The 14217-nt window shown below is 50.3% G+C and overlaps 5 protein-coding genes and 1 non-coding gene across 6 annotated transcripts; 4 read left to right on the forward strand and 2 right to left on the reverse strand.

Moving 5' to 3' along the window:
* Positions 1-26: 26 nt before the first annotated feature.
* AtWU_04987 (putative MFS transporter) lies at positions 27-1684 on the reverse strand (the record flags this gene model as incomplete). Its single annotated transcript, XM_035500097.1, has 4 exons — positions 27-416; positions 481-622; positions 690-1178; positions 1269-1684. The coding sequence occupies 4 exons, from the start codon at positions 1682-1684 to the stop codon at positions 27-29; spliced, it is 1437 nt and encodes a 478-aa protein (XP_035355990.1).
* A 1091-nt stretch (positions 1685-2775) lies between these two features.
* AtWU_t122 lies at positions 2776-2865 on the forward strand. Its single transcript is given in 2 exon segments — positions 2776-2812; positions 2831-2865. It is a non-coding gene; the product is annotated as a tRNA-Asp (tRNA).
* A 233-nt stretch (positions 2866-3098) lies between these two features.
* On the reverse strand, positions 3099-4892 carry AtWU_04988 (cytochrome P450; the record flags this gene model as incomplete). The annotated part of the gene is made up of 3 exons (XM_035500098.1): positions 3099-3808; positions 3861-4697; positions 4760-4892. The coding sequence occupies 3 exons, from the start codon at positions 4890-4892 to the stop codon at positions 3099-3101; spliced, it is 1680 nt and encodes a 559-aa protein (XP_035355991.1).
* Positions 4893-5647: 755 nt separating this feature from the next.
* Positions 5648-7099, forward strand: AtWU_04989 (putative cytochrome b5 reductase; the record flags this gene model as incomplete). The annotated part of the gene is made up of 2 exons (XM_035500099.1): positions 5648-5741; positions 5793-7099. 2 exons carry the CDS (start codon positions 5648-5650, stop codon positions 7097-7099), a joined length of 1401 nt encoding a protein of 466 aa, XP_035355992.1.
* Positions 7100-9196: 2097 nt separating this feature from the next.
* On the forward strand, positions 9197-11464 carry AtWU_04990 (Zn(II)2Cys6 transcription factor; the record flags this gene model as incomplete). Its single annotated transcript, XM_035500100.1, has 2 exons — positions 9197-9664; positions 9734-11464. The coding sequence occupies 2 exons, from the start codon at positions 9197-9199 to the stop codon at positions 11462-11464; spliced, it is 2199 nt and encodes a 732-aa protein (XP_035355993.1).
* A 542-nt stretch (positions 11465-12006) lies between these two features.
* On the forward strand, positions 12007-13738 carry AtWU_04991 (MFS transporter; the record flags this gene model as incomplete). The annotated part of the gene is made up of 5 exons (XM_035500101.1): positions 12007-12369; positions 12448-12852; positions 12921-13038; positions 13093-13347; positions 13401-13738. The coding sequence occupies 5 exons, from the start codon at positions 12007-12009 to the stop codon at positions 13736-13738; spliced, it is 1479 nt and encodes a 492-aa protein (XP_035355994.1).
* Between the last annotated feature and the right edge of the window lie 479 nt (positions 13739-14217).

The following is a 14217-nucleotide window of genomic DNA, read 5'->3' on the forward strand; positions in this document are numbered from 1 at the left end:
AAACCCTTAAAGTCTGGTTAGAGAGTTTAGGCGGCTTCTTCATCTTCATTTCTTGGTGCCGGTCGCCGCTGCTGCTTTTCCTTTCCGGCAAAACTGAGCAGCATGCCAATGTCATAGACAGCCTTCAAAATACCCGCAATGGTGAATGAAAGCCCGAAGACACCTCGATCAGCCAAGATACCGGTCAACAGAGGTCCAAGGCTCTGGGCACAGGTTTTGACGACATTAATCGATCCCATGATAGCCGTGCGACGGTCCGGCGGCAGCGCTGCAGCAAGGAAGGCCGAGCGAGGAGCCACATCCATAGTTTGAGAGCAGGCGCGGAGCACCAAAAAGGTAAGCGCCAGCGGGAGAACCGAAGGAACTGGGATGAGTGCCAGGCAAATAGCGGAGGGAAGATGCGTGAAGACCATGGTCTGCAGTAGTCAGCAAAAAGTGGCCAGATGCCGGAAAAGGATATTTATCTTGGAGAGAGCAAACCTTGACATTGCCAATGCGCTTGGCGATGGATGAGGCCACCAGAACAGAGGCCGCAGAGATAAGGCTGGTTGTGAAGAAGATGGATCCGAGTGACCCTTCAGGGAGGGAGAACTTGCGCTTAAAGAAGTATGTCATCCACGACCTATACGACATGTCAGTCTCATCGAACTATACAATTTCTGGGGACAGCCTTGAAAGAGTTGCCATACAGAGATGCCAGTCCAGAGGCGAACGAGTCCAATGCGAACAGGATCGCAAGTCGCAGAAACAAGGAGACGACCTCGGAATCGCCGAGGAAAGAAAGGATCGATTTCTTCTTCTGAGGCGGCTGCTCTTGAGGGGCGGCGTTGCTCGTCTGATCGCCCAGTAGAGGTTGTCTTTCACCCTCATTACTAGACCGTTGCGCAGGCTTCTTCTTCTCGGCCTCGACAGCGGAGCTCAGTGCAATAGACAGGAGAAACTTGAGCGCGCCGATAGCGGCGTAGGCAAAAAAGATGACTCGACAGGCGGGGATGTAGGGCCATCCCCAGATAACCTGAAGCAGGTTGATGGCCCATCCACCGGTCATCATGCCCAGGGCGGTGCCCGCATTGCCAATCAGCGAGTACCAAGCGAAGATATCGCTCAAGATCTCTTTGGGGGTCAGATGGGCCAAAGTTGATTCTTCGACAGCCCGGAAGGGGCCAATTTCGTTTCCACTGTTATTGAGTTTGTAAGCCCGTATGCCCAGACATTGTCGGGGATACTATAAATAGTCGGATGTTTCGCTCGGAATTCGGAGAACTCACCTCGGACTTATGACACCGAAGACGGCCGCCGCCAGAAGGACCCAGTAATTGCCGACCGAAGCAAAGAGGATGCCGCTGCCGACCATCAAAGCTGAGCCCAGGGCCAGGACGGCCCTGCGACCCATGGCATCGGCGAACAGAGTGAGGAGGAAGCTGATAGCGACATCGCCTACCAGGGTCAAGGTCATGAAAAGACCGATGCGTTCATCGGAGATATCCAATGCCGAAAGATAGGCAGCCAGGATTAGAGTTGAACCACCGTAAGCGAAGAGACGCACAAAGCGCTGAGCGCAGAGCAGTTTGACATCTCGAGGGGATTGCCAGACTGAAGTCAGGCCAAGTTCAGCGAGGATGCGGTGATGCACACGCGTTCCTCGCGAAGAAGCGGAGGAAGGTGGATCGGACGGAGCCGACATGATAATAATGCGCCCTTGTGTAAAACAGGCAATCAACCCCTCAATTGAGAAAGTATGGTAGTAAATATACAATTGTAAATATGGACAAGAAGAAAAGGATGGAGAGAAGGGTGGGAAAAGAGAGCGAAGAGGGGGTAAGGAAGAGAGTAGAAATAGAAGAAAGATGGAGGGGACGGGAAGGCGGGATTGAAGTTCTGCAGATCGTCTCCTCCAGGCAGCCAGGCACCCCATCCAGGGTCCAATCCAGATACATCAATTAATCGCCTGTCATCAACGCCTCCAATTGGACCTGCATCCAAGTTAAGCCTTCAGTTAAGTTAGACGAAGTTCATCTTGCTCTGAAGTAATTACTCCACGAAATGCCCAGCATTTTGGTCAAATCATGTTGGGAGTTAGTATGTCTCGGCCAGGATAACACGCCCTAACCCTTCCTCTGTCCACGTCTTTCTACTTCTATTTTGCTCTCATACTCCTTAGTAATCATAGGTGATGATATCCCAGTCTCTCGTGTCTTACATTGACCCCTTCCGCTTCTCCATTCCACGCAGAAAGAGCTATTCCCTCACTTAAGACCTTCACCGGTTGTAGCTACACCAGAACAGTCAGTCTCTTTCATGCCGAACTACGACCAAAAAGGCCCAATGTTGAATTCAGCTCCTCATTACGAATTTGTGAATATCTTTTTGTGTTCCACATCCAATCTACTACGGGGTATTCAGCTGGTAGGTAGCTATAGGTACTATAATAACCAGATGAGTAATGACTACCGAGGGTGGCCCACTAATAGGGCTGATAGACACTCAGCCTTACAGTAGATGTCAATCTTTTCACACTTCATTCGTCTAAACACCATGAACCACTCACGTAATAAGTTATAGTAGCTAAATGTTATCAATATGAAGCTAAAATAGCTCTATGGTGTTGTAAACTTGTGATTCCTTGATCAATTATTCAGTTGACGACACAGATAATCCAGGGTCGCGAGAGGGAAAGTTAAGCGGACCGATGGACAGAAAACAAACATAAGGACATTCCTACGCTCATTGAAGCAGCTCTCTATAACTATAAATTACAAGCCACAATATATAACATCCTCGATGGTCTAACGGTCATGATTTCCGCTTGTCAATCCCTCTTAGGAACAAGCGCGGGAGACCTGGGTTCGACTCCCAGTCGGGGAGATGTCTTTTTGATCTTTGTCTTTTTGAATTGTTGGACCCTATCGGGCACCAAGATGTCTTGGTTGACTTTATCCTTATTTTGTAAGGGCAAGACGGGAAGAAATATGAGAATCAGAAAGGAGAAATCTATCGTGATATAGGGACAATATAAACGCTATTCTATTTACAAGTACAATGCACATCAAAACAACCTCAACGAAGGCTCCAACTCTCATCCCTCGCTCAGTAACTGCTCAAAGCGATGCGGTCGCCATAGGAGTCTCCGTCTTCGGCGGCCACTTAACGCGCCGTTCAGCCCGTACATACAGGTTATTCGGCCTGATCAGCTGGAACATAGGATCGTACTCAATTGGGCCATCAGTCTCCTTGGTGAACTTGTACCGGTACACCAGCTTCGGCAAGAACACCTTAACTTCTTGCAGAGCAAAGTTGAAGCCGATGCACATCCGAGGACCGGCCGCAAAGGGAATGTAGGACGATTTGTGTCGGTTCTTGACCTCTTCAGTATCCCATCGGTCTGGGTTAAAACGCGTCGGGTTGTCCCAGACGTCAGGATTGTTATGAAGGTGATGAAGTGCACCGATGACCACCGAGTCTTCAGGCAGTTTGTAGCCACCAGGCAGAATCATGTCCACCTTAGCTGTACGCGCGGGTTGGTAGGACGGGTTGTGTCGGCGCTGGGTTTCCTTGATGAACTTGTCCATGAACGTCAGACGGTCGGTCAGGTCAGCGGTGATTTGCGTATCGGCATCGATGCCGTTATCCACGAGCTCTTGCAAAAGCCTATCCTGCACCCCAGGGTAGTTGACGAGACTGTAAATCAACCATGACAGCAGCGAGCTGGTGGTGGTGAAGCCAGCTCCAGTTGCGACAACCAGGGCTTGGATTAAGCTCGTTTTGGGCAACTTTTCGCCTTTGTTATCCGTCGCCCGGATAGCGTAGTCTGTTCGGCAGTTAGCGGCTGTTTGGAAGGTAATAGATCTTGGTTGACATACCAATCATGTTATGGGCTTTTAGGGCGGCATCCTGAAGTGGGAGATCCTCAACACCACCACGACTAGCGTTCTGGATGGACTCGTCGACAATGTTCCAGACCCGACCACGGATTTGTTGAAGGCGCTTAGGGTCTCCGAAGGGCAGTTTGGCGTACCAATCACCTCTCGCAGTGATCTTCTTATTCAGTTCAAGGGACTCGGCGATCAGAAGGATCAATTCATGCGGGGGTGCATTCATGTTGGAGAAGTGTTGGAAGTCAATTCCCAAGACTAGCTTTCCAACCGCCTGAGAGCCAAGCTTCAACATGTATTGATAGACATTCCACGCTTCGCCTTGCTCATCAAAGGCATCAAACACTTTGAAGGCATCCTCTACCGTCTGTTGCATGACTGGCGCATAATGACGGACAGCCTTTGGTCCGAATGCGGGAGGGAGAAATTTATGGGCAGTTCTCCATTCAGGTGTGTCGGTGTCGCCGAGGAACACACCCGCCTCCTTGTTTTTGATTGCATGAAGCGGATGGGATTCGTTGATTTTCTTAGTAAAGAAATCACTTTCCGAGAAAACAATCGCACTGAGTTCTGGGTCGTTCGTGTGGTATACCGTGCGGCCGTAATTAGTAGTCTTGAAAAGAGGCCCGTATTGCTCAAACAAGCGCTGGTGGTTGCCCAAGTGATCGGGATATATTTCAAAGAAATTTCCAATTATCGGAAGCCCCTTTGGCCCCGGGACCTCCCTCACTGGTTTCCCATCAATGGCGATACTAATTGGGGTTTCAGAAGCGATGATCTCAGCCACACTGGTGAAGACGGCGTCTTCAGACTGAAAGCCAATGCCTAAAGTAGTCAGCTTGGAGGTGATTCTGGAAAAGGACAATGAGAGATAGGAGGTTTGGTACCATTGGGGTCAACTATCGCAAAATGCGCAGCGATTAGGTTTCTAAGTCCATCATAATCTAGCGATGAGTCCACTTCGATCTCTCGAGCGGTTGCCACGGGCTCACCCAGGAGATGAAAAAGCTTTGCAGACATGATTAGAGTGGTTGTTAGAAATCTCTCGACGGGCGGTTGGGGAGAATCTGCCTGCCAAGGGTCACCGTAGAGCTTTATAGAGAGTACGTACTATCTCTAATAAAACTACCCTGATGCGACAGACAAATCAGGGCGAATGACCCAGACTGACAATGAACCCACATAGACCGGTCATGGTTTTCGCTATCCACATAGCACGAAATGGAAAGGTTTCTAGTTTCAGCGATAGTGCACGAATCGCGTTCATTTCAAAGACAATTATGCGCATAGACATTGAAGGCCTCGGTGCCTGCCTCGGTTGTTTCGTGAGTCGCTATCACCGAAAACTCGAACTAACTGCAAAGAAGACAACGATCGCCACCCCAGACCCACTGGCTAAGGAGTTTCTGCCATGAAAAGGAGAAGGCTATGGCAGGCTCAAACCAAGAGGTGGGTGGCTTCATCGGCTACGCCGTGCCGACCCTCCAGTCGGGCCGTTAAGCGTCAGACGTGGCCAATCTCCGAAGGAATGATGCCGGCCGAGCCAAGCGTTGCGAGACTTTTAGCAACGCAATGTGGGTATCAAGTTGACGATTATGTCGCGCTTCATTAGACGCATACCGCTGCTATACCTCGGAATAAAAAATTGGCGGTTATAATGCCAGAGCCCTGGTTCATTTCGTTCCCTCCTAGCAGAACGGTTATCCTTTACCATTTCACCAATTCTCTCTCAACCAAAAATGGCCCAACCTGTACCCTTAGACTCGACAGCCACAATGGGAGCTGATTCCCAGCTTGCCGAGTATACATTGGCCGATGTTGCCAAGCATAACCGCAAGGATGACATCTGGATTGCCATCCACGGGCAAGGTAAGGGCTTTCGAGGAGTTCACATAATGGGTTACTGAAACTGTTACATAGTATTTGACATCACCGAGTACCTGCAGGATCATCCAGGAGGCGTGGACATTCTCCTTGAGACCGCAGGCACTGACGCCACCGCAGATTTCGAGGATGTCGGCCATTCGGAAGACTCCAGGGAGATCTTGCAGGAGTACTTGATCGGTACCCTGAAGGACGCTAAAAAGTTTGTTCCTCCAAAGGCAGTCCGTGTAATTGCCCAGAAGCCAGAGAAGACCGAAGTCCCAGCAACCAATCGTTCGTCGCTCCTAGCAGTCACTGGGGCCTTAGGAGCGGTAACGACCCTGCTCTACGTTCTGAATCGGAAGAGTCCTGGAGTTTTCGATATGAGAAGAGTTCTTGGTAGTGCGATGCCACAAGAGTTCAGTGGAATCAGACTACCAGGCGGTGGATTCGCCAATGGATTCCTCGCAGCCACGCTTTTCTCCTGCGCAATTGGTAGCGTAGTGGCGCGCCAAGCTGCCAAAATGATGAAGATCGAACACGGGTTCATGCGCTATCCTCCGCATATCAAAGCCCGGAAAGTGGCCCGGGCAGACCCTCACATGGCGAAGGGCTTTCTCGACTCCAAAGAATACCAGCGTCTACCCCTGGTCCAGAAAGAACTGTTGTCACCCAATGTGTACCGATTTGTATTCGCTTTGCCTGATACGAAAGGGGTGATTGGCCTTCCCATTGGACAGCATGTTGCCATCCGCGCCATTATTGATGGTAACACAGTGAGCCGATCCTATACCCCTGTCTCCAACAATTTGGACTTGGGCCGACTCGAACTGGTCGTCAAGTGTTACCCTGACGGTCTACTGAGCGGGAAATACCTTGCCAACCTGAATGTTGGGGACGAGGTGGAGTTCAGGGGACCCAAAGGAGCCATGCGCTACAGCCGAGGGCTATGTGCCAAGATTGGTATGGTAGCTGGCGGAACAGGCATCACCCCCATGTTTCAACTGATTCGGGCTATTTGCGAGGACGAGCGTGACACGACCGAGATCAGTCTGATCTATGCTAACCGGAGCGAGGGGGACATCCTGCTGCGCGAGGAGCTGGAGGAATTTGCTCGCAAGTATCCCAAGAACTTCAAACTCTGGTACATGCTGGACGCGGCCCCCGAGGGGTGGATGTATGGGTCGGGCTACGTGAATGAGACTGTCCTCCGTGAAAGGTTGCCTGTCCCGTCAGCAGAGACTAAGGTTATGCTCTGTGGGCCCCCGGGCATGGTAAACGCGTGCAAAAAGACCTTGGGCGCCATTGGATTCCAGACGTCAGGAACGATCTCGAAGATGAGTGACCAAATCTTTTGTTTCTAGATAGAATATATAATATTAGACCCAATTAATGCTCCAGACCTCTTTTTTCTACACTTTTTCTCGATGAAATTGTCCGCAATGCTGGGGGATGACGCCCGAGAAATCTGTACCGCACGGGTGTGTGTCGCTCAACACGGGCAAGGCCCGACTGGCTGGCAAATCAGAGGGGCTAATACGTACGGTTTAGTGGATGAGGTTATGACAAGGGTCAAGAGGGTCTGCCATCTCGATTCTTGAGATAACGGACCAAGCCCGAGTACACAGTAAGTGTGGTGTTACTTTGTGAGCCGTTATGTGTCAATTGTGCGTGGTTGGGAGAAAATGGAGCATCGTATGGACTAGTCTTGCCAGAAAAGGCAGGCCGCAGTGGAGGCAACTAGGCCATACTTGCCTAACCGAGACTGGTGGCTCCATCCTGACAATTAGGCGCTCCACCTTCCAACTTGGCTTCGACTTTCTAGAATTGCTTCTCTCGCGTTGTACCTCGGCTCACCTTTGCTCTTTCCTATTGTGTGGCTTAGTTTGTTCAGTGATCCTGGTCTTTGCTTCATAAATTTTCACCCCCAATCACCGCTGTTTCAATTGTTGTTGCATAATTGTCTTCTTGTTCATAACGGCCTCTGCTCCCGACCAATGTACAGACGCGCTCCCTACAGTAGATTGCGTCCTCGTCATTAAACGAGTGCCAAACAACCGAGGTTCAAAGACTTTATCTATATGCCTCACCCCATTGAGAGGGTCCCGTTTTCCAGGCTGACGACTCCCTGCCGTGTTTTCGTTGAATCGCATCCACTCTACATTATCTGGTCTTCCCTGGAATAGAAATCCTTTCCGGCCTTAGGAAGAGTGGTAGGTATCTGTTTCAGTGTCTGCTTGGAATTGTGGCCTCCATTCTGGCCTTTCCTGCTTGCCTCATTCAGCTTGCTGCTGACGATGCGTATGCTGATAAATGATTGGGTTCGCTTAATATAGAACCCAAGCGTCAAATGACACAACAACAATACATGTTCTGCTCTGATTGTGCTAAAGCCAGCTAAGGATAAGGCAAAAAGCAACCGGAAGACCATGTAGAGCATGTAGGTGGAGTAGGGGACGCCCAATCGGGCAGGTGGCACGGCGAACGACCTCGACACCAATCATATCATCTTGGTAGAGGTCCATTGTCATCGCTGATGTCTCATGAACATTCCTCATCATTCTACTTACTCCGTATGCCTGGCCACATTCCCCGCGAGATCATTATATTCCCTAGCTGCCCCGTGAACTCGCACAGCAATATCTAATACTTACCTTTGCAGTCAAGTTACACGCTCGATGGTCGTCACAATTGGCTGGGCCCAGGTGGGAACGTTCGCTTGACCGGTATTCATGTGGCAAGAGTCCCCGTAACAAGAGCTGCTTGTTTTGGGTTTGTTTGAGCCGCGTTTGCCAGACCCTGATCCTTGATCAGAATACGCATCGTCAGCAGCCAGCTGAACGAGGCAATGCTGGGCATATTCAACCATTTGGAATACCCCTGTCCTACTTAAGATACTTGTCTGCCGTCCAATGTCTCGGAAGAGGGTGAATAGCAGCCTCTACTGATCGGATCCACCCACCATGAGATGTCTGGCCAATGAAGTGGAAGATATACATGTATCTGCCTTTGAGAAGCACGCCAAATCCTAACCTGTTATAGATGACTGCCCACCTAAAGAGCTACATCCTAATAGCCCGTTTGTGCTATTATGAGTGTCATTGGCCACAGCTTTTGTGTGCGGAATATCAATCACCAGACAAAAGCAAAGGTAGTTGTATGAAGAAGCAATCTTTGGTCCGAATTTATGGACAAGTGATGTATGTCAGCATCGACCGGCTGGTCGGGGTCGCATAAGCTTATGCGGCTTGGCGGCGCCACGTGCAGTAAGTAGTACTTCACTTCAGTCGGAACATTGAACTGCAGTCCATCAATTCATATTTTTCCTTGTCATTATAATTAAGAAGTGCAAATAGAATTCGGTTAAGTTGGATCCCGGAGTATAGTTGCGTCCTTTCTTCTGCACGACATTTCGAGCGCAGAGCCCAGAAAGTCTAACCACGATGAGCGCCATATCCCCAATGCCACAAAGTCCGACTGGTGCTTCCTCTCCACTTCAGACTTACGCCCGCACTTGCTCTTCCTGTCGACAGCGAAAAGTTAAATGTGACCGACAACGGCCTTGTATCAACTGCAGTCGCTCGGGCGTAGAATGCACCTACCCCCCTGGACGCGGCAGAGCTCCTAAGCGGCCCCGCAATGCTGTGAACGCGCAGTTGTCACACCGATTAACCAGACTCGAGTCTATTATAAGGAGTTTTGAGTACCATCAGAATCAGGAAAGCTCAACTCCTGATTCTGCAGCTCCAGTCACGATATCGTCCCAAGCAGACAGCAGAGTGTCAGAAACTTCCCGTATCCCATTTGTCCCCCGCACGAGCAATTCAGACTCAGGGAGTTCAATCGAGCAGCATCTAGGCCGCCTATTGATAGATGAAACACGGAGCTATTATGTCAGTAATGTGCTCTGGGCGAATCTGGGTGATGAGGTATGCCCCGGTCCCGACCAAGACCCTCACTACATCCGTTCGCTTTCGAGCTGACGAGTAATGGTACAGATTGCAGAACTGCGAGATCTACTACATGAGCCCTTCGAAGAAGAGGATACTGCATTTTCGGAGGAGTCCGTTCCAGACCGACCCTTGCCCACGGGATCCAATGCTGCAATATTGGGGTTTCGGGCTCTGGCTCATTCGCTTCATCCCTATCATCCACCCTTGACTGAGTCGGTAACCCTTTTCGGGGTGTTTCAGGAGAACGTTTCTCCGATGGTGCGTGTTTTCCACATGCCCACGTTAGTTCGCAACTATTGGGATGCGGTTGCGTCTCTTGAATCGCTCGATAAGGATACCGAAGCACTTTTATTCGCCATATATTACTCTGCAGTAATAAGCATGGAGCCCGAGCAGTGCCTAAGAACTATTGGCGTCCCCAAGGCACATGCTTCAGAAACCTATCTGTTCGCCATAGAACAGGCCTTGGCCCGTGCTGACCTGCTAAATACGCAAAGCGTCACGCTATTGCAAGCCGCTGTGCTGTTCCTTTTCGCGCTACGCAACGAAGATGATTCCCGGACCGTCTGGTCACTCACAGCACTCATCTTTCACATCGCACAAGCTATGGGTCTCCACCGCGATGGCATCGTGTTTGGGCTCAAGCCTATGGAGACAGAGCTACGCCGGCGACTGTGGTGGCACATTTGTCTTCTAGATGCTCGCTCATCAGAGTACCATGGCTGCGAGCCAATTGTGCGGGACTCGGCCTTTGACACGAAGCTACCGCTTAATGTTGAAGATGCTGACCTGACTGCCGACATGAGCGAGCTACCCATTGAGAGGGCCGGTGTAACCGGCATGTATTTCTGTCTTATCAGGTGTGAGGTTATGCAGACAATGTGGAAGCTTAGCTGTGTGGTTCCAGCTTTGGGAGGCCCGAGAAATGGGACCGGCAGACCGTCTTTGAAAGAACGTGAAGCATTAGTGCAGAACCTACACGATCGCCTTGAAGAGCGATATTTACAGCATTGTGATATCTCACAGCCTTTTGGCTTGGCTTCAACATTCGTAGCCCGTCTAATGGTTGCACGTGCGTGGCTAGTTGCACGATACCCTTTAAATGAGAAGGAACATGGTGACAACCTATCGGACCCTGTGCGCGATCAACTCTTCTTGTCATCTATTGAGGTATTGAAGCTATCCAGCTTGGTTCTCACAAACAAAAAAATTGCCCACTGGAGTTGGCACTCAAAGACGCACATTCAGTGGCATGCCGTTGCTTTGGTGCTCTCTGAGATCTGCACTCGGCCCCCTTCGGCAGACTGTGACCGCGCATGGGAGTACGTCAACACCGTTTATAACAATTGGAAGATGAAGGAAAGCGGGAGAAAGGGTACCTTATGGCGGCCTATCAGACGACTGATGGCCAAGGCACAGTACATACGAGAGATGCAGGAGCTTGACCCTGCTGGCAGAGGGAGACAGCGAGCACCGACCAATCGAGATGATATGCAAGGGGTCCTAGGCTCCGAGTTGTGCTGGGATACGAACACGACATATGTGTCTACACTTGTCGACCCAACCTGCAATGTAGTAGGGAACCTTCCTAGTGATTTCTTGACGGGGAATTTAGATCCCTTTGAAGAGCTGTCCCCGGGCGTTCCGCACGTCGAAGGCTCCGCTCATGAACCGTGCGACAATTTCGGACCAATGCTTCCTCTTCTTGATGACTCCCATATTCCTGAGTGGCTGGTTCCGGAGTGGGCGAGAAAATCACCAGGCAATCAGACATAAGGTGAAGCAGGGGACACAATTTCCCTTTCTTCGGCATACTGCAGGTCTCACATCATAAGACCATCACGTACACGATCCCTAGAGGCTATCCCAGCGACAATTGTACGACGATTTTAGCCTTGTTAATCCCTTACCATTTTCGTAGGTACGAGCGTGCAAAAGGTTTGGCAGGAAGAAGTAAGGATAAAAGCAATTCGATATTAGTTTGGAGGAGGGTGCACAGAGCGGGCTTTCAACATCTTCATTCTGGCCGTCATGAGTGCGACCGAGTGGAGGAGATCAATTAGCCATGGCATCTAAGCCCGATGTCATTGGGATCATACGGACGATGACTGAGGCAGACGGTGTTCGGATAAGCCTATGCGACCCCGGACCAAACTGCATGAGCCTTCCGTTCCGGCCATCGGTTGCGCATAAGACCAGTCTGTCCGGGGACCCCCTCTGCATGGACGCTTGTTAAATGGAGGGATTCCCCCAGCTGAGGCGTGGTAGCGCTATTTGCTTGCTATCGTTTCATCTCAAACTGGGGGCTAACATCAACCATGGCTCTCGACCACCAAGAGCGTACCAAAAGCGAAGCGGTTTTGGCTCATCCTCTACTCTACGAGGCAACAACCCCCGATGTTCTGGTCGACTTCAATGGCCAAGATGATCCCTACCGTTCCATCAATTGGCCTTTTCGGAAGAAGGCCATCACGACGATCCTATATGGAATGACTACATGCTGGATCACCTTTGCGTCGGCGATCTATTCGGCGGGGATGCTGCCGATCGCGCACGAGTTTGGCGTTTCGAAAGAAGTATCCACATTAGGAATCAGCTTGCTGGTCTTTGGCCTCGGGCTAGGACCGTTACTGTGGGCACCTCTGAGCGAGGTTTATGGTCGTAAAATGGTCACAATCTTGGTACGTGCCCTGTTATGCGACCGTCAGTTTAGACGTCAAGTCACCAAGTTCAGTCATTCGAGCTGACTTGTGATACAGCCTTATTTCATAGCAGGGATTTTCTCTTTCGGAACGGCAACGGCAAAGGATATCCAGACATTAATGATCACCCGATTTTTCTCTGGATTCTTCGGCAGCTCTAGCGTGGCGATAACTGGCGGTGCAATGGCGGATATCTGGAGGCCAGAACATCGCGGTGTAGCCATCGTCGTTTACTCGGTCACTCTCGTTGGCGGACCTTGCCTTGGCCCCATCATTGGCGGGGCCTTCGTGTCTAATAGTAGCCTAGGTTGGCGCTGGACGGAATACCTGACGGGGATATTGATGGTAGTGCAATCTGTGCTGGACTTCTTGATTCTTGATGAGAGCTATGCACCCGCATTGTTGGTCCGAAAAGCACGCCGGCTGCGGCTGGAAGGCAAGAACTGGGCTCTGCACGCGAAGGTGAGCAAGCGCAGATGCTGAGAGAGTTGTTGCTTCTTCAAATTGGTTCCATTCTAACTAAACAATAGCACGAAGAATGGGACGTATCTATTTCCGAAATGTCGCAGAAATATTTGATCCGTCCTTTCCAGATACTGAACACCCCAATTGGGCTGTTCATGTCGATCTATGGGTCTTTCGTTTACGGTTGGTAGTAATTTTTGGCAAGGTTTTGGATGCGGTGACTTACGATCTCAACAGCAATTTTATATGTAAACCTCGAAAGCTTTCCCATTGAATTCCAGGAGAAGCGCGGCTGGAACCATGTTACCGGAGGCCTTCCCTTTGTCGCCCTCCTCGTGGGAATCTTCGCCGCGGCTCTAGCCAACGTCTATAACAACCGATACTACTTTAGGAAGCTTCGCGAGAATAATGGCAAACCCGTGCCCGAAGCACGATTGCCTCCGATGATGGTTGGAGGAGTTGCCTTCACGGGGGGCTTATTTCTTTTCGCCTGTCAGTCCCTAACTCCCCGATATGATTTGTTGTGCCACACTGATTAGATGTAGGGACCTCATCGCCTCACAACAACTATTGGCCATCACTCATTGGCATCGCATTAACGGGCTTCGGGTTTACCACCATCTTTCAAAGTTCAATCAATTATTTGGTTGACACATTCTTGCGCGTCAGCGCGAGCGCAGTTGCGGCCACCACTCTTCTTCGATCCATCCTAGCTGGTGTATTCCCTCTATTTGTGCAGCCGATGTTCCAGGGCATCGGAGTGAGTTGGGGCATCACGGTATTTGGGTGCGTTGCGGCGGTTTTGATCCCCGTTCCATTTCTCTTCTTTGCATTTGGCAAGAGAATTCGTGCAAAGAGTCGATGGAGCAATCATGGTGTATGATCCTAGGTTCGCACTCATCGACCCATGTTTTTTCTGGGGTCTCGGGTGGCTTTTTAAGACCTTCCGTTTAACTAGGTTTGCTTCTTTCCGGTACCTGCTAGACTCTACCTATCGAGATGCTGTTGATAGTCATTTGGATACATAGATTGCGATGATGGCCGTCTCATATCCTAAGAGGGGGACTTGACCAACCTATAATGTATGCATGCAAATATGATGAGATAGTCAAGCTACAGATACCATAATGATACCTTTCTGGATTTTATTGTAAGGATCGTGGAGAGTCCTATGTAGGCACTGATGATATCTAGGAATGGCACGGCCTCTGGTTGGGCGTAAAGTTGACCTGGTGGAGAAGGAATGTTGTCATAACCCAGCGCTAGCCGAGCGGCTTCATCCGGATTTGCGGAACCACTCCTCGGCAAGATAGTTGTGGCGGGTGGCTCTTCGGAACCGAGCATGCCATGTGTACACATGAG

This window comes from Aspergillus tubingensis, assembly GCF_013340325.1.
Source record: "Aspergillus tubingensis WU-2223L DNA, scaffold_7, whole genome shotgun sequence".
NCBI lineage: Eukaryota > Fungi > Ascomycota > Eurotiomycetes > Eurotiales > Aspergillaceae > Aspergillus > Aspergillus tubingensis.